Source organism: Thalassophryne amazonica, chromosome 17 (assembly GCF_902500255.1).
Source record: "Thalassophryne amazonica chromosome 17, fThaAma1.1, whole genome shotgun sequence".
NCBI classification, from domain to species: Eukaryota; Metazoa; Chordata; class Actinopteri; order Batrachoidiformes; family Batrachoididae; genus Thalassophryne; species Thalassophryne amazonica.
Window position 1 is genome coordinate 63971100 of NC_047119.1, and position 19698 is coordinate 63990797.

The window sequence follows — 19698 nt, forward strand, 5'->3', positions numbered from 1 at the left end:
AGGAATTTGAAACACAATTATTTCAGAAGATAACCATGGTATTTAAAAAATAAAATATTAATTGTTTTTATGACTTGTCCTGTGCTTAGGGGTGTGGACACTAAATCATTTCAGCATCTTTGAGTGTTTTGAAAAGCGCATTATAAATAAAATGTATTATTATCCAGTTCAGGGTCATTTGGATGATCCGCTAACCCTGCCCACTTTCACATAAAATCATTTGTGTGTGTGTGTGTGCAGGTATTCACTGTGACAGTGTGTGTGCTGAGGGCCGCTGGGGTCCGAACTGCTCCCTCCCGTGTACCTGTAAGAACGGAGCGTCGTGCTCCCCGGATGAAGGGACCTGTGAGTGCGCTCCAGGATTCAGAGGCGCCACCTGCCAGAGGAGTGAGTGCACACATGAAACAAGAAAGAACTGAAAATGATCAGAAAATTATGTAAACGTGGGTAATTTGTTCCACAGGATTTAATTTGATGAGTGTTGGCTTGTTCACTTTGGTCGATGAATTAGGAAATATTCGCTGAAGTGTGTTTTACTGTATTTGGCAGCGATGTATTATTGGATAAAGTCACTGTATCCGTGCATCGGAGTGCCCAGGGCCGAGCATTAGCCGACCCCCTTTTTTGAAGAAAGTCGATTAAAGTCCACCCATAATTAAATTTTGTGACGCCAACACATCGTAAAAAGCAACATAAATAAATAAATAAGAAAGAAGAGTTTTCACAATGTTTTTCTCATCTCTTCTTGTGTGCACTGGTACATAAATCGAAGTTTATGTGCTTTTATTTTGAAAGACTTGTGCGCAAGCAAACAAGAAGTGTTCGAAACCATGACTAGCTTTGTGAAGGTTAAGAAAGAATTTGCTGTGACGGTTTTTCTGCTGCCGACTTGAGAAAGCAGCTTAACGTCAACTGGACATCCACTGGCAAACCATGAACGAGGACAAAACAACCATTGAGAAAGTTCTCTGTCTGATGCCCGCTCAAAGTTTTGAGCATGTACAAAGCTTTCCGACAGACTCGCCAGACATCAGCTGACAAGGAAAACATTTCATGAATGAGAAAAGGATTTGTACAGGACGAAAACGGGCATAAACAAGTGAGTTACAGTGGTGTCAAAAGTACACACATTTATTACTTAAGTAGAAGTATAGATACTGCAGTTTAAAAACACTCTGGTAAAAGTTGAAGTATCAACTTGACCTCTTTACTCAAGTAAAAGTGAAAAAGTATGTACTCCAAAACCTACTTAAAGTATAAAAGTATAAAGTAACCTTTAAAAAAAAAAAAAAAGGTAGATGCCACTATATGAATTGAAAGCTTAATTTAAAAACTGATTCGTTCTACATGTGGCCCAAGACCCAAAACCCAAAATTACCCCCCAACACCACCTGCACGAAAATGTTTCAATTCTAGAAGCTCTGAAATGCAATCTGGGACTATTCCAGACAATAAACTGCAGTGAGTGCAGCATCCATTTAGTGAGAAAAAAAAAAAAACTTTCCTTATTCAGATTCATTCCAGTAGTATTCTGCTCTTACTAGGATGCAGCAGTTTTCTAGTTTGGCAGATAGTTCTGGAGGAAATCACTGAAGAAATTAACACATTGAAAATATGGTTTGACCAAAACAAACTGTCATTAAACTTAAATAAAACAGGGATGAAATGGAGGTGTAAGAGTCACTAGGTGTTCACAGGAAACACTTATTTATTTCTGTATGTATGTATGTTCATTGTTAGTTGCTTTTATATTTTATTTTCTGTTGTGTTTCTATTCAGGTTCTTTTTGTCTCTTTCTCTGAAATTGTATATAATAATTATCATTAGATTATTAATATATAAACAAAAATAAATTTAAGAAATATTACAATTTGAAAACAAATGCACCCGAACGTGAAGACAGCTGGAACTGCTTCATGCTAACTTTTAACATTGACTTTTAACATAGACACTAATATTGATGAAAGTATATTTGACTTAAAAACGATTGGTTGTGAGTATTATACGGTAGAACAGCTGAATAGTGAAAAAATTGCAGAAGATACCCTGTCACTCATACATATAAACAGTCGAAGCTTGTATTGTAAAATGTCACAAATAAAAGATTATTTAAATCAGTTTAAAAATAGATTTAGTATTGTTGCAATCACTGAATCTTGGCTTAAAGATGATCTCATGGATGAAGTTCAAATGGAGGGATATGAGCTGTTTTTGTATACAGAAGATATAAAAAAGGCGGTGGTATTGCTCTGTATACAAAAACAGATCTGATGTGTACAATTGTTGAAGAAATGACAATTATGAATGATGTCATAGAAATTGTAACAGTGGAACTTGTACATGAAACATCTAAGAATATTTTAATTAGTTGTGTATACAGAGCACCAGATTCTTGTGTTGTGAAATTTACAGATAAAATAATTGAATTATTCCATCAAATTAAAAACAAAACGCTTTTTATGTGTGGGGACTTTAATATTAACATAGAAAGCTCCAGCTGCCAAAGATTAAGTGATTTTGTGAATACAATGTATAGTTTGGGGTTATTCCCCTTGATAACAAAACCAACCAGAATTACATCGCAAAGTGCAACGGTAATTGATAATATATTTACAAACAGAACAGATGAAATTATCAAGAATGGGATCTTCATGACAGATATTAGCGACCATTTACCAATTTTTTCAATATTTAAATATAAAAATAGGTACAACAAAAAAACTGATATAAACTTTAAAAGAGATAAGTCAGTAAAAGCCTTAGAGGCATTAAAATATGACCTTAAAAATCAAAACTGGGAAGAAGTTTATGTCAGTGATGTTAATGTAGCATATAACTCATTTCTGAAAATATTGATGAAATCATACAATAAAAATTGTAAATTAATTGAAATTAGTAAGAAAAGAGTAAATAAACCATGGCTGACAAAGGGAATAAAAAATGCTTGTGCAAAGAAAAACTATTTATACAGGTGCTTTTTAAAATTGCAAACAAAGGAATCAGAACATAAATACAAAAAATATAAAAATAAACTATTAACAATAATTAGGAAACAAAAAAAAGATTATTACAGTGAAAAACTAAATAAGAGTAAAGATAATATGAGGGTAACATGGGGAATTATAAAAAGTGTGATTGATAGTGATGGAACGAAAGAAACTATTCCAAATTACTTTGTTAAGGAAAATAAGAGATATATGATATAAAAGAAGTTGCAAATGGGTTTAATGATTATTTTTCAAATGTAGGGTCAAGTCTGGTGGGAAATAAACCAATAATAGAAGATAAATTATGTACATTGGTAAATACGGTCAATAGTATTTTCCTGGACAATGTGGAAAAAGATGAAATAAGAAATATTGTAAAAAACTGTGTAAGCAAAAGATCAACTGACCATGAAGATTTAGACATGATGACTGTAAAAAGTATAATAGAAATTGTTATTGAACCATTTACTTATATTTGTAATCTGTCTCTGTCAACTGGGGTTTTTCCAGATGAAATGAAAATTGCTAAGGTAGTCCCATTATATAAAAATGGAGACAAACATAATTTTTCTAATTACAGGCCAGTATCATTGCTTCCACATTTTTCTAAAATTATGGAAAAAGTTTTTGTAACAAGATTGGATAAATTTATTGAGAAACATCATATTTTAAATAATGCTCAGTATGGATTCAGAACAAAACATTCGACAGCTATGGCAATTATGGAACTAATAGAGAAAATATCAACAACAATAGATAATAAGGATTATTTGTAAGTATTTTTATTGACCTGAAAAGGCTTTTGATGTTATAGACCACTCAAGATTGCTCCACAAGTTACAACAATATGGAATAAGAGGTGTTGCACATCAGTGGGTAAAAAGCTACTTAGAAAATAGAAAACAGTTTGTTCAGATAAATAATACCAAATCAGAATTGTGTAACATTATTTATGGAGTACCACAAGGATCGGTACTTGGACCCAACTGTTTATTTTGTATATCAATGATTTTGTGAATGTATCCAATGTGCTTGGCAGCATTTTATTTGCTGATGATACAACGCTGTTTTACTCTGGATCAGATATACAGGAAGTAGCACAAGTGATAAATACAGAGTTGGAAAAAGTTAAACATTGGTTTGATATAAACAGATTGTCACTAAATATTAATAAGACAAATTTCATATTGTTTAATGATAGAGCGAAAGAAAATAATGTGTCATTACAAATAGATGGAATGGATATACAAAGGGTAAAAGAAATGAAATTTTTAGGAGTCATGATTGATGAAGATCTTACATGGAAGTCACACATAAATTACATAAAAGGAAAAATAGTGAAAGCCATTGCTGTTTTGCATAAAGTAAAATATTCATTAAATAGTTATGGTTTATTAACATTGTACAATTCATTGATTGTCCCATATTTAACTTACTGTGTAGAAATCTGGGGATCAACATATACAACCTATATACAACCTTTATTTATTTTGCAGAAAAGAGCTTTAAAAGTGATTAGTAACAGTGGTTTTAGAGATCCATCTAATCCATTGTTTATTAAGTATAGGGTACTTAAATTTCATGATTTAGTTGATTTGAAAATATTACAAACGATGTACCAAGTTAATAAAATACTTTACCAACAAACATTCAAAATATGTTTGAAAAAAGAGTAAGTAGTTATAAATTGAAAGGAATAGAAGTCTTTAAAAAACCAAGATTTAGAACCAAAGTAAAGGAAAGGAGTATTGCAGTAAATGGTGTCAAATTATGGAACAATCTTAATAAAGAAATTAAAGAATTAAGGTCACTTAAATTATTAAAAAAAAACATATTAAATTAGATGTATTAAGTAAGTATGAAACTATGAAGTAAGTCAGTGGGCTGCAAGAAAGTCAAAAAAAAAAAAAGTAAACTGTTAATAATGTTTGGAGTGTCTTAAGTTTAAATATAACCTGTCAGTGATGTAATCTATTAATTAATGGTCATAATTATGAAATGGGTCAGTGGTATGTGACAAGTTAAAGAAATGCAATCTGTTAAATAATGTTGACTATGATGCTGTATATTGAAAGATTGTATTGTTAAAAGGGGCAGAAATCATAAGACTTGTTCTTCTTTCTGCTCCTTTTCATTCTGGTATTGTGGTGCTTTTGTTTTTTGCTTTTCTGTTTTTCTTTTAAATGAATGAAATAAATATTAAAAAAAAAAAAAAAAAGAAAGAAAGAAAATGCCATAGACATGCTAACGTGTTAGCGTCGCTCCCATTTTTAAGTTATAAAATACATCTATCAACTGTTTCAGAAGACCATAACAGGTCGGTTTAACATAGAAAAGGTAAATAATACTCACAGAAGTATGCTCTTTAGGGTTTTAGCGGGGGAAAATTAAGCGAAAGAAAGAAAGAATAAACGAAACAATAGGTTGAAGCATTGCTTCAATCTGCAAACCACTGCTTCGACTGGTTCAAAATCCATTCCTTTATCTTCATTGATCCATGTTTCTGATATAGCAATTATGTTAATTTTTTTTTTTAATTGACTTAAATATTCTTTAATGTTGTTAAAGTTTGCATACAGACTTCTGCTGTTGAAATGGATTATTGATAATTTGTTATCCGTTTTAATGATTCGATTAAACTGTTCATCTGTATAATAGCAACAACTGTCATTAATATTTGAGAAGAAATTATTGTCCGGGTCTATATCGTGCTCCAAGTCCAGTACATTGTGGTCTGTGTATTTAAATGTTCTCAGTTCTAGTTTTCCATGATCATCAATCCTGTGAGTTATATCCTTCTTGTCTCCAGATGTAGATGATGTAGTAGATGAATAGGTTCCTCTGGTCTGTGTCATGGTGTTGTGATGTGTTTGTGTCCTCATACCTTATTGGTCGTATTTGTCCAGTTCCTTGATGTTCCTTATTACCATAACCTTCGCTTGTTCTGGTGTTCCGTTCAGTTTGATGAATGTTTTGCAGTTGGATGTCCATGTCTGTTGAATTTTTCCCTGCTTTTTTAAGAGACGAGCTTTCCTGGCGATGTCTGCGTTTCTTTTGGTCAGATGTTCATTGATGAATACGTTTGTTCCTTTGAGTTTCCGTCCCTGTTTTAACAATGCCATTCTATGTTTTCTGTTGACAAACCTCATTATAACTGCTCGCTTGTCTCCATCCTCTCTCCTGGGCAGGGGGTGGCACGCTTCAATGTTATTACAGTCCATTTGAATACCTTTAGATTGCAGGAAGTCAGCCACCTGTTGTTCCACTGAGCTGGCCTCCTGCTCACTGGCCTCCCCTCCGCTGTCTTCTGACACCGCCCGTGCGTAGGATCGAGGTTTAATATGAATTCCTGTAATAATAACGTCGTTCATCCTTGTGTACTGTTCCAACTCTGCAACACGGTTCTCCAGGTGCACCAGACGCCGGTCTTTCTCGGCATTCTGGATCCGGAGAGGCTTCACTTCTTCCACCAGCTCCATAATGGATTTCTGCTGCATTTTAACAACAGAGATTTCCTCAGACAAAAGTCCAGGGACTTCTTGATATCGTCTCCCTCCTCCGCCGTCAGTGCCTTCTTCGGACCCATGGTCAGATAAATCCGCGCTGGCACCTCGGTAAAACCGCGCCGGTGGATGTGCGCTGACGCCTCAGCGCACATCCACCGGCACTGAAGCCAAGAGTAACGAGGCTGTTTGTTTTAAAAATGTAAGGAATACAAAGTACAGATACTTGTGTGAAAATGTAATAAGTAGAAGTCGGAAGTAGGCAGAAAAATAAGTAATGGAGTAAAGTATAGATACCTAAAAAATGTACTTAAGTACAGTAACGAAGTATTTGTACTTCGTTACTTGACACCTCTGGTGAGTTATTTGTAATTTATTTTTACCCGAGGCCATCAAATATGGCCATTGGGTATTGTGAAGATTTTGCGTCCATCTGTCTGTCTGTCTGCCTGCATAAGTCCAGTCCGATTACTTGCCACTCACGGGAACATTCTTGGGACACAGACCTTGAACAGGTTCAAAGATGGCTAACCTTGACCTGTTTTAAGAGGTTAAAATGTCACATTCTGTTTTATTCGGTTACTCTTCTTTTTGTTTTGTTTTGTTTTTTGAGGTGTGGGGGTGACAGCCAATCAGAGTAGAGTGGCACCGCGATGTCAGTGGACGGTCTAGCTAGCTGCAAACTCCATTTCGTTTGTGTGTAAACATAACCTCTTTGTCATATATTCTATAAAAGCTAATGAGAAATAAACACTTCTGAAACTGAAAACACTGTTTTTGTAACCTCATAACATCTGAAGTGATTTACAAGATATTTCGCTGACGTTAGCGTGGTGATGTCACAGGCTGGTCTAGCTAGCTGCAAACTCCATTTGGTTTTTGTGTAAATATAACCTTTTTGTCATATATTCTATTAAAGTTAATGAGAAATAAACACTTCATAAATGGGAAAACGCTGTTTTTGTAACCTCTGGAGTGATTTACGAGACATTTCGTAGATGTCAGTGTGCACGATAACTACCGCTTACTAAAATCTAAGTCCCACCACCCCTTTAGGTGGAGCTTTGTGTGGAACCCCCTGGGCACTCCAAAACATCCGGTGTATTAATGATGTCATCACAAAGAATGCTGCGTGTGTGTGTGTGTGTGTACATATATATATATATATATATATATATATATATATATATATATATATATATATATATATATATATATATATATATATATATATGCAAAAGATATTCTTAAACTGATCAACATATGATGGTTTTAATGTTTTTAATCTGTATAAAAAATGGTTGTAATTCCTAAATGGTTTATGCAATATTTTTATTACACAGCTTGAATTAAAGATGAAATTATGAACACATTTCAATTCCACTGTGATGATATATGGAGGCAAAATTACAAAATTGTGTGACTGCTTAAATACTTATGTTCCTAAGTGTGATCTCTAGAGTGGATTAAAGAAAATGTGCCTCTCTGAGTTCAGCTTTGTGTTTGTCTCTCCGCAGTCTGCTCGCCGGGTTACTTTGGTCACCGCTGCAGTCAGACGTGTCCGCAGTGTGTCCACAGCAACGGGCCGTGTCACCATGTGACCGGACAGTGCGACTGTCTTCCTGGGTTCAAGGGGGCGCTGTGCAATGAGGGTGAGCATCCCACCATTAATTATTTGGTAATAATTTGATAGGATGTTTCCTGGTAAAGAGTGTATACACTCACTTATATTGTACCTCCAGTTATGACAGGTGAGTGGTAGAGATGACTTCAAAATGTTTTTGAGTGAAGGTCCTAATTTGAAGACACCTTGGAAGTTCTTTTGGGAGCGTTATGTCGTTGTTGCGGTTGCTCAAAGGAAAGCAGCATGTCATCTTCAAACAGATGTCCCATTGTTAGAATCCCCTTCCTTTCCCAGATTTCCAATCTTGCATCTAAATTGCCTCGAGGAAAAGCATGTATTTCTGTAGATTGGAGTAAGAAAGGACAAATCACCAACCGATCCATCCCTCGGCTTTCTAACTGCTTGTCAGACCATCAGCCTTGTTCTGACAAGAGGGTTTTTATCCAGGGTATACAGTGCATCAACAAAGCATTGAGCAAAGGGTGTGAATACTTATGCATATGTGAATTTGTAGTTTTTATTTTTATTAAATTGGGAAAAAAATTTAAAAAAAAAACTTTTTTAATGTTGTCCTTATGGGGTGTTGTGACTACAATTTTGAGGGGGGAAAATGAATTTACACCATTTTGGAATAAGGATGTAACAAAAAAATTGGAAGAAGTGAAGCACTGTAAATACTTTATGGATGCACTGTATTTACACTCCTTAAAATCTAGAGCCAAAAAAAAGACTTGTTCATTTAGCACCTGCACTAAGAGTTTATAAGTTTAGCGGCACTGAGTCTCACCTAGTCTGATATGTAGTGAAGCTGTGCCTGCAGCTGATGAAGCCTGATGTTTGGGAAGCACAAAAACAAGATCCTCCGTGGCTGTATGTCACAGCCAAAGACACATGGGACTTTTAACACTACACATGTAGGAAGTGTTCAAGCAGTGATTTCATTTTTAGGTGTGCAGGAGCGCATCAGAAAGCCCTCATCCTTTATGAACAAAGTCTCCATGCTCTGACAGAAAGCCAGTCAGTGAACACTCCAACGGAAAATTTTGACATGTGCTTTGTGTGCAGTTTGTCCGAGCGGTCGCTTCGGGAAGAACTGCATGTGGAGCTGCAGCTGCACCAACAACGGTACCTGTAACCCCATCGATGGGTCATGTCAGTGCTACCCGGGATGGATCGGCAGCGACTGCTCTCAGCGTGAGTTCACTCGTGCTGCTTCATGGTAAAACCATCCATGTGATCATGATCCAGTAAATGTGGTTGTCTTTGGAATATTTCAGCGAAGATTTACAACTCAAATGAACAAAAGTGGGAACGCCTTGGGGTGTGTGTGTGGATCGGGAGGTCTGGGCGGCTTTGCTTGAGCTGCTGCCCCCGCAACCCGACTCCGGATAAAGTGGAAGAAAATGGATGGATGGATGAACAAAAGTTGGGACAACATTTAAAATAGAAATAACAAACCTGCAGTGATTCTTGCATTTACTTAGGTTTTTGTTATTTTGTTGGAGGTAGTATGAGCCCAAGATCATATTTTGGTTGGTCAACTTTATTGTAATGACAATACTTTATTCCCCTCCAAAAAAGTTGTGATGGTGGACGTTAGAGCAAATAATGAGGTACAAAATAATAATAATAATAATAATAATAATAATAATAATAATAATAATAATAATAATAATAATAATAATAATAATGAAGACGCAATGTTTTTAAAACAGGTGATTGTGTTCGTGATTTCGTACAAAAGCAGAATTCACAAAAGGCTGAGTCTTTAGGGCACAAAGATGGCAGAACATCTTTAGTTTTTCAACAAATGCATGAGAAAATTACAAAAAATGTTTTAAAACTGGATTTCTCAAAGAAATATTGGAAGGTATTTGCCTATTTCTCCCGTACATTGCCTAATATCATTGAATGATTCAAGCCTCGGTTGAACACCGTGTTCTCTGGTTCCTCAGATTGTTCAGCATCAAGAACAGTCATTCATCGATAGCTGATATAACCACATGGGCAAGGGATTATTTTAGGAAACATATGTCAAGCACTACAATCAATCATTCAATCAACATTTATTTCTATAGCCCTTTACAACAGCCACATGGTGTCCAAAGTTCTTTAGAGTAAAATCAAAGATCAAGAATTCACAAAAATAAAACAAACATACAATAGAGTTAAAAAGGCACATAAAAAACAAAACACATCACAGTATCACTAGGTATTAGAAGTTAGTTTAAATAAGTAAGTCTTAACCTTTGATTTAAAAAGTGCTGATTCAGGAGGTAGCTTGTTTCACAGTCTGTATTTTGACCTCGGAACATCTAAGTAAAGCTGAGCAGACGCCAATAAGGCCCTATTGTAAGTGTGGAGAGTTAAAATTATAGACAAGTAAGATGGTGCAAAGCCATTAATGGCTTTGAAAACAAACATTTTAAACATTTTAAAGTCAATTCTAAAATGAACTGGAAGCCAGTGGAGTGAGTAAAGTACAGGTGGAATATGCTCACTTCTGGAAGTGTTCGTTAAAAGAGGAGCAGCTGCATTTTGCACAAATTGGAGGTGTGCAAGAGAAGACTGGTTAACACCAGCATAAAGTACATTACAGTCATCAAGTCTGGAGCTGATGAAAGGATGAACAGCCATCTTAAGATCACGCCAACTGAGAAAGGGCTTTACTTTAGCCAGAAGACGTAGCTGGGAAAAAAAAAACGATTTGACAACAGAGCTCATCTGTTGATCGAGTCTCAAACAGCTGTCAAATATCACTCCCAAATTCTTAACAGCTGGCTTTAAATAATTAGCCAGAACACCAATGTTTGACCATACAACATTCAGCATGCCAGAATGTCCAAACATAATGGTCTCTGTTTTACCATCATTCATGTAAAGGATGTTTTGGGAGAGCCACTGCTTTACATCATGAATACAATTAAACAATTAAGACAAAGCATCGCTTCCATTAGTCCTCAGGCAGACTGATTTGCAGATCATCTGCATAACAATGAAGACAGGTTGTGCTTGTCTATAATTGACCCCAACAGCAAGATATACAGTGAAAATAGATTAGGGCCAAGAATAGAACCCTGTGGCACTCCACAACAAAGAGCAGGAATTGATGAGGAGAAGTCACCAATCATAATGGAAGAAACTCCTTTCAGTCAAATATGCTTTAAACCACTTAAGTATAGAGCCAGGATTTCCTGCATCCAAAGACAGAGTGATGTCATTATGTATGGCTTTCTGCCATATTCCACCTGTTTCTTGACGGGACAAATTGAGCGTCTATGGGCGCTTCCCAGTGAGTTGCCTGGAATTAAAATGGCGACCACGCCTCCTTGCCGGGATACAGCTCAGTGCAACTGCGGACTCTAGTTCTCATTTATTAACCTCTTTGGTGAGAACTCACTTGGCAATAATTCAATTCTGATTCTGATATTAACGAAAATTAAGATGAGCAGAAAAAACCATGAAATATCACCCTGCAGGAATAAGAATGACTGCAGGGTGTTTTTATTTTATTTATTTATTTACTTATTTATTTATTTTTTTTGTGAATTTGCATTTTCCGTATTTAAACTTTTTCAGATTTGGAGTTGCCCACCCGCTCGTGCTTTGATCTCATCAAGTTTGATAAGATTTTTAAACAAGTGCTCACATCTGCAAAAAGGAGTGAGAAGAAATACAGAACTTTATTCCCACCCCATCTTGATAAGTCATTTGTTGATAGTTATCCAGCTTCCTTATTAATATGAACAAATACGATTACATTTCTGTAATTTTCACATAATTAATATAATAATATCATTTTTAGTAGCTTTGGTTTGGATCCATTCTTTTAGTCATTTTTGTGTGGGTGACCTCTCACTGACCCTGATGACTGGGTGTCATCGTTGTCATCGTTATAATGATGTGCTATTTAATGTTCATCCAACCACAAGCCAGCCTCACTGTGGCTAATGCTAAGCTAAGTATCACAGCCTTAGTCGGTGTAATTTCAACACAGTGGCACAGTCACAGCTACACATGCACAAATCCCCACGACTCTGGTGCACACTCCCACAGACAACCAGCTAACCAACCACACGTCCTCAGAGGTACAACTACAACTAGAGAGGCACTGATCTGACATTTTCTCTTGATACCGATAACTCAATCCAAACTCTGTTCCAACACCAGCGCTTGTTCCAAGACTGTTTGATTTTTAATGTGCTTCACAGTGTTAAAGGTGTTTTAGTGGGGCGGCGTAGCTAACCCATTGTTCATTTTGTAATAAAAGTACCACATTTGGCACACATATTATAAATTAAATAATGTTTATTTTCAGATGTATAGAGGCATTCTGGAGCTGAACTCTAATGACCTACAGGGGTCAATGAAGAATTACACAGGGGTCAAAATTTAAAAATGCTCCAGTCATATTGAAAGCTATACCATAGTATTTGTCTGATCATAAAGATTCCAAAAAGGTATAGTTTGGACTATCTATGAGTGAATGTTATGGAGTTATGGGGTAAAAACAGAAAAAAATGGTGACAAAGGTCAATTTCAGTTTGTACAGGGGTCAAAAGTTAAAGTTGCTCCAATTTTGGTAAAAAAAAAAAAGTGGTGCAAATTATTGGTTGAGCTCATAGGATTAATAAATGGAATATGTTTGACTGTGTTCTATGGCACGTGACACATTGATAAGTAAGCATGACACATGATGCCAACTAGGGATGTCCCGATCCGATCACGTGATCGGAAATCGGGCCTGATCACGTGGTTTCAGACTTGATCGAAATTGGATGTTGCATCCCGATCAGGAATCCAATATAGATCTTATCCTCATTATTTTGATCAGTGTTATTTCAAGTTCATTATTGCGGATTAATGGGCCTTTCACGTGTCAGAGGTGTCAACACTGAACTCAACACTAGTAGTGTAGAGTTCAGTGGGTGTAAAGAATCGGTGTAAAAAGCATTATTTTCAATGAGACACATTGCTTTTTAGAGGCATCAGCGTCACGTCAAAAACTGAGCTAAAGCGACGCTTCTCACAGGAGCGTGCATTGCTGCTTGTCAGCAGGCTGATGTGGTCAAAGTTCAACCCAATCTTTTTTCTTTTTTTTTTAATTGAACAAAAGAAAAAACACAAGTTCAACCCAATCCAACTTTCGACGCTCTGAGTTGTGATGTAGCTTTGCGCTGTCCAATAGGAACGCCGCGTCGGGCCAAAACACGGAAGACTAGTGGCAGAAACCACTGATCTGTGCAAAACAGAAACATGTCACAGGACTGCTCATTTCTTCTTCTTCGTCTTTTGGCTGTTCCCATTAGGGGTCGCCACAGCAGATCAATCGTTTCCATCTCACCCTGTCCTCTGTATCTTCCTCTGTCACACCAACCACCTGCATGTCCTCTCTCAGCACATCAATGAACCTCCTCTTTGGTCTCCCTCTTCTCCTCCTGCCTGGTGGATCCTTCCTCAGCATCCTTCTCCCTATATACCCTGGGTCCCTCCTCTGCACATGTCCAAACCATCTCAATCTCGCCGCTCTGACTTTGTCTCCAAACCGTCCCACCTGAGCTGTCCCTCTGATAATGTTCATTCCTAATCTTGTCCATTCTTGTCACTCCCAAACAGAATCTCAACATCTTCAGCTCTGCCACCTCCAGCTCTGCCTCCTGTCTTTTTGTTAGTGCCACCGTCTCTAAACCGTACAACATAGCTGGTCTCACTACTGTCTTGTAAACTTTCCCCTTCACTCTTGCTGATATTCTTCGGTCACAAATCACTCCTGCCACCTTTCTCCACCCACTCCACCCTGCCTGCACTCTCTTCTTCACCTCTCTACCACACTCTCCATTACTTTGAACAGTTGACCCCAAATATTTAAACTCATCTACTTTCACCACTTTTACTCCTTGTAACTGCACTATTCCACTGGGCTCCCTCTCATTCACACACATGTACTCAGTCTTGCTTCTACTGACTTTCATTCCCCTTCTCTCCAAAGCATATCTCCACTTCTCCAGACTAGACTCAACTTGCTCTCTACTCTCACTACAGATCACAATGTCATCTGCAAACATCATAGTCCATGGGGACTCCTGTCTGATCTCATCCGTCAACCTGTCCATCACCACTGCAAACAAAAAAGGACTCAGAGCTGATCCTTGGTGTAATCCCACCTCCACCTTGAATGAGTCTGTCATTCTGACTGCGCATCTCACCGCTGTCACACTATTCTTGTACATGTCCTGCACTACCCTAACATACTTCTCTGCCACTCCAGACTTCCTCATACAATACCACAATTCTTCTCTTGGCACCCTATCATAAGCTTTTTCTAAGTCCACAAACACACAATGTAACTCTTTCTGTCCTTCTCTGTACTTCTCCAACAGTATTCTCAGAGCAAACATTGCATCTGTAGTGCTCTTTCTCGGCATGAAACCATATTGCTGCTCACAGATCTTCACCTGTTTTCTAAGCCTAGCTTCTACTACTCTTTCCCATAACTTCATGCTGTGGCTGATCAGCTTTATGCCTCTGTAGTTACTGCAGCTCTGCACATCACCCTCAGGCATCCTCTCACTTTCCAAGATTTTATTAAACAATCTGGTTAGAAACTCTACTGCCATCTCTCCTAGACATTTCCATGCCTCCACTGGAATGTCATCTGGACCAACTGCCTTTCCACTCTTCATCCTCTTCATAGCAGCCCTCACTTCTTCCTTGCTAATCTCTTGTACTTCCTGATTTACTCTCACCACATCATCCAGCCTTTTCTCTCGCTCATTTTCTTTATTCATCAGCTCTTCAAATATTCCCTCCACCTTCTCAGCACACACTCCTCACTTGTCAGCACATTACCATGTGCATCTTTTACCACCTTAACCTGCTGCACATCCTTTCCAGCTCTGTCCCTTTGTCTGGCCAGTCGGTACAAGTCCTTTTCTCCTTCCTTACTATTCAACTTCTTGTACAGCTCGCAATATGCCTTTTCCTTTACTTTTGCCACTTCTCTTTTTGCCTTACGCCGCATCTCCTTGTACTCCTGTCTACTTTCTTCATCTCTCTGACTATCCCAAAACTTTTTCGCCAACCTCTTTCTCCTTATGCTTTCCTGGACCTCTTCATTCCACCACCAAGTTTCCTTGTCTCCCTCACCACATCTGCAGTACTTTTCCAGAGTCCAAAATCGCTTCCCCTCCAACCAGTGCTTCTCTCACCTGCTCGCTAAATTTCACACGTCTTCCTCCTTCAGCTTCCACCATCTGATCCTTTGTTGAGCTCTCACTCTCTTCTTCTTCTTTACCTCTAAAGTCATCCTACAACCATCCTATGCTGTCTAGTGACACTCTCTCCTGCTACCACCTTACAGTCTGTGATTTCTTTTAGCTTGCATCTCCTATAAAGAATGTAGTCCACCTGTGTGCACCTTCCTCCACTCTTATATGTTACCCTGTGCTCCTCCCTTTTCTTAAAGTAGGTATTCACCACAGCCATTTCCATCCTTTTTGCAAAATCAACTACCATCTGTCCTTCCCCATTCCTATCCTTGATACCATATCTACCCATTGCTTCCTCATCACCTCTGTTCCCTTCACCAACATGCCCATTGAAGTCTGCTCCTATCACCACTCTTTCATGCTTGGGCACACTCTCCACCACCTCATCTAACACACTCCAGAAATCTTCTTTCTCCTTCATCTCACAACCTGCCTGTGGGGCATATGCACTGATGATATTCATCATCACCCCTTCAATTTCCAACTTCACACTCATCACCCTGTCAGACACTCGCTTAACCTCCAACACACTTTTAACATACTCTTCCTTTAAAATCAATCAATCAATCAATTTTTTTATATAGCGCCAAATCACAACAAACAGTTGCCCCAAGGCGCTTTATATTGTAAGGCAAGGCCATACAATAATTATGTAAAACCCCAACGGTCAAAACGACCCCCCTGTGAGCAAGCACTTGGCTACAGTGGGAAGGAAAAACTCCCTTTTAACAGGAAGAAACCTCCAGCAGAACCAGGCTCAGGGAGGGCAGTCTTCTGCTGGGACTGGTTGGGGCTGAGGGAGAGAACCAGGAAAAAGACATGCTGTGGAGGGGAGCAGAGATCGATCACTAATGATTAAATGCAGAGTGGTGCATACAGAGCAAAAAGAGAAAGAAACAGTGCATCATGGGAACCCCCCAGCAGTCTACGTCTATAGCAGCATAACTAAGGGATGGTTCAGGGTCACCTGATCCAGCCCTAACTATAAGCTTTAGCAAAAAGGAAAGTTTTAAGCCTAATCTTAAAAGTAGAGAGGGTGTCTGTCTCCCTGATCTGAATTGGGAGCTGGTTCCACAGGAGAGGAGCCTGAAAGCTGAAGGCTCTGCCTCCCATTCTACTCTTACAAACCCTAGGAACTACAAGTAAGCCTGCAGTCTGAGAGCGAAGTGCTCTATTGGGGTGATATGGTACTACGAGGTCCCTAAGATAAGATGGGACCTGATTATTCAAAACCTTATAAGTAAGAAGAAGAATTTTAAATTCTATTCTAGAATTAACAGGAAGCCAATGAAGAGAGGCCAATATGGGTGAGATATGCTCTCTCCTTCTAGTCCCCGTCAGTACTCTAGCTGCAGCATTTTGAATTAACTGAAGGCTTTTTAGGGAACTTTTAGGACAACCTGATAATAATGAATTACAATAGTCCAGCCTAGAGGAAATAAATGCATGAATTAGTTTTTCAGCATCACTCTGAGACAAGACCTTTCTGATTTTAGAGATATTGCGTAAATGCAAAAAAGCAGTCCTACATATTTGTTTAATATGCGCTTTGAATGACATATCCTGATCAAAAATGACTCCAAGATTTCTCACAGTATTACTAGAGGTCAGGGTAATGCCATCAGAGTAAGGATCTGGTTAGACACCATGTTTCTAAGATTTGTGGGGCCAAGTACAATAACTTCAGTTTTATCTGAGTTTAAAAGCAGGAAATTAGAGGTCATCCATGTCTTTATGTCTGTAAGACAATCCTGCAGTTTAGCTAATTGGTGTGTGTCCTCTGGCTTCATGGATAGATAAAGCTGGGTATCATCTGCGTAACAATGAAAATTTAAGCAATACCATCTAATAATACTGCCTAAGGGAAGCATGTATAAAGTGAATAAAATTGGTCCTAGCACAGAACCTTGTGGAACTCCATAATTAAATGACCCCAACACCATTTCTCTTCCTGTCCTCACCATGGTACAATAACTTGTACCCACCGCCGATGCTCCTGCTCTTACTTCCCTTCCACTTGGTCTCTTGCACACACAATATGTCTACCTTTCTCCTCTCCATCATATCAGCCAGCTCTCTCCCTTTACCAGTCATACTACCAATATTCAAAGTCCCCACTCTCATTTCTACCCTTCTAGTTTTCTTCTTCTCCTGCTGTTCGTGGCAATGTTTTCCTCCTCTTCTTCATCGTCTTCGCCCAGCAGTAGCCCAATTTCCACCGGCACCCTGTTGGACAACCGCCGCCACAGGAAAAACACCTCCGTGTTGATAACCATTTGTACAAACCAGGCGGCTTTTGATGGCTTTCAGTAGAGTGAGTATCTGAGAAATTGTTTAACAGCTGGACATGTTCCAACTTGTCCTTAAGGCTTCCAACGGAGGTGTTTTTCCTGTGGAGGCGCGCCGCGCCGGCTGCCTGCCAACGCACCAATCCGTCCGCACTTCTTTCATTACAAAATCTCCTTTAAACAGTGGAATGTCCGGATAAACTGCTGATCCCAACCTCTTCTGAAAGTTCTCTGTTCTCTCACGACGTCCTGGGTCAACAGAGGCTTAAATTTGGAGGTTTTCAGCTCGAAACAGGCTGACGACGGCGCCTCGGAGCGCAGCGTGACATCCTGTTCCATGGGAAGTCCTTAAAGCGACAGTAACACTCCATAATCTCTCATCAGCCGTTAAAATTTTCACAGAAAACCAGCTGAATTTATTGAATGGTGTCCACTTCGATCTGCCTCACAGGTTCTGAAAAAATTTTGATAAAGCAAAGCGCCAGTCTCTCAGCAAGTTGTTAGACAAAGGAATTCCGACAGGAGGGGTGGACCACTCCTCACTCAAAGCCTGCCCACAGGCGAATGACGTAACCGACAGGCGTGAAAAAACTCTCGCATGCCCATGAGGGTTCAAGCTTGTCTGATGTAATCGCACGTGATTCAAATCCATATAGTTTTTGAAAAAATAAAAAGGTCCTATACTTTTCTCACAGACCTCGTATTTGATGAAATATTCTTTCCATTGCACAAATGAAAAAACATTCATTATTTGTTTTATGTAACATAGACCCTTGTCATTTGATATTTTATTAATTTATAAACAAAAGAAAAGGAACTTGTGGCTTTCCAAACCAACAAAATTAATGCCTCGCAGATGTGCAGAAATAATGAAAAACTGTTATACAACTAAATACTAGTTTAGTGATTCACAGGATTGCTAAAAAAGCAGTTTGAACATAATAGTTTTGAGTTTGTAGCGTCAACAGCAGATGCTACTATTACTGTGAACACCCCCTTTTCTACTTTGTTTTTACTAGTAGCCCAATTTCATAGCCTTAAGAGTGTGCATATCATGAATGCTTGGTCTTGTTGGATTTGTGAGAATCTACTGAATCTACTGGTACCTTGTTTCCCATGTAACAATAAGAAATATACTCAAAACCTGGATTAATCTCTTTAGTCCCATAGCACTACTATTATTCTGAACACTACTGTACAAACCATTAATCAAATGACAAGGATCTATTTAGGTGTTATATGAACAGGAACAGCACACTGCGCACGTGTTGATGTGTGGTGGTGTGTGTGTGTTGCAGCGTGTCCTCCTGCTCAATGGGGTCCAAACTGCATCCACACATGTAACTGTCACAATGGAGCTCAGTGCAGCGCTTATGATGGAGAGTGCAAATGTACGGCGGGATGGACCGGACTGTACTGCACACAACGTTAGTATATACACACACACACATACACATACACACACACACACACACACACACACTGAGGGGTCGCATGAAATCTCAGCACAAACCGCCACAAAGATAATGCAGAAAGAAATGAAATTTTCTTAAAAAAAAAACAGTTGTATGACATTGAATACCCCAATTATGTTTTGATTATTTTACTGATATTTTATTCAGAGATATTTTAAAAAATTAGAAAAAACGTTTCTTTACCATTCATTTTTATCATTGAAGATCAAAAGTCTGGGTGTGGGACAAGCACAAAACAGCATATTTGCATATAATGATGCTGAAAAAAGGTGGAAAAAGTCATCATAAACTACTAGAACAAATTTCTTAACACACTTTCATTGTAAAGATAACTATAAAAGTGTGAAATTTCCCCTTTTTTCTGTTTTTCATACAATATGATCAAAGGACATAATAAGTGCCCGTAGTCTAAGAATCACCCGTACACAGAGTTATGACAGCTACAATAACCGCCTGTTCTAGATGGAAGATGCACGTTACACGGGGTACAATTCACGCTACCGCTGTGAGGAACGCGTGTTGTAAACAAGTGTGCTGGATTTACAAGAAGGTC

General features: G+C 38.3%; 1 protein-coding gene across 1 annotated transcript in view; it reads left to right on the plus strand.

The window, feature by feature from the left end:
• megf10 (multiple EGF-like-domains 10) overlaps positions 1-19698 on the plus strand; it is a 220585-nt gene that overhangs the window by 173445 nt on the left and 27442 nt on the right. The window contains 4 exon segments of the mRNA XM_034191821.1: positions 241-387; positions 8008-8142; positions 9180-9308; positions 18969-19097. Of these exon segments, the coding sequence (XP_034047712.1) occupies positions 241-387; positions 8008-8142; positions 9180-9308; positions 18969-19097 (540 nt within the window).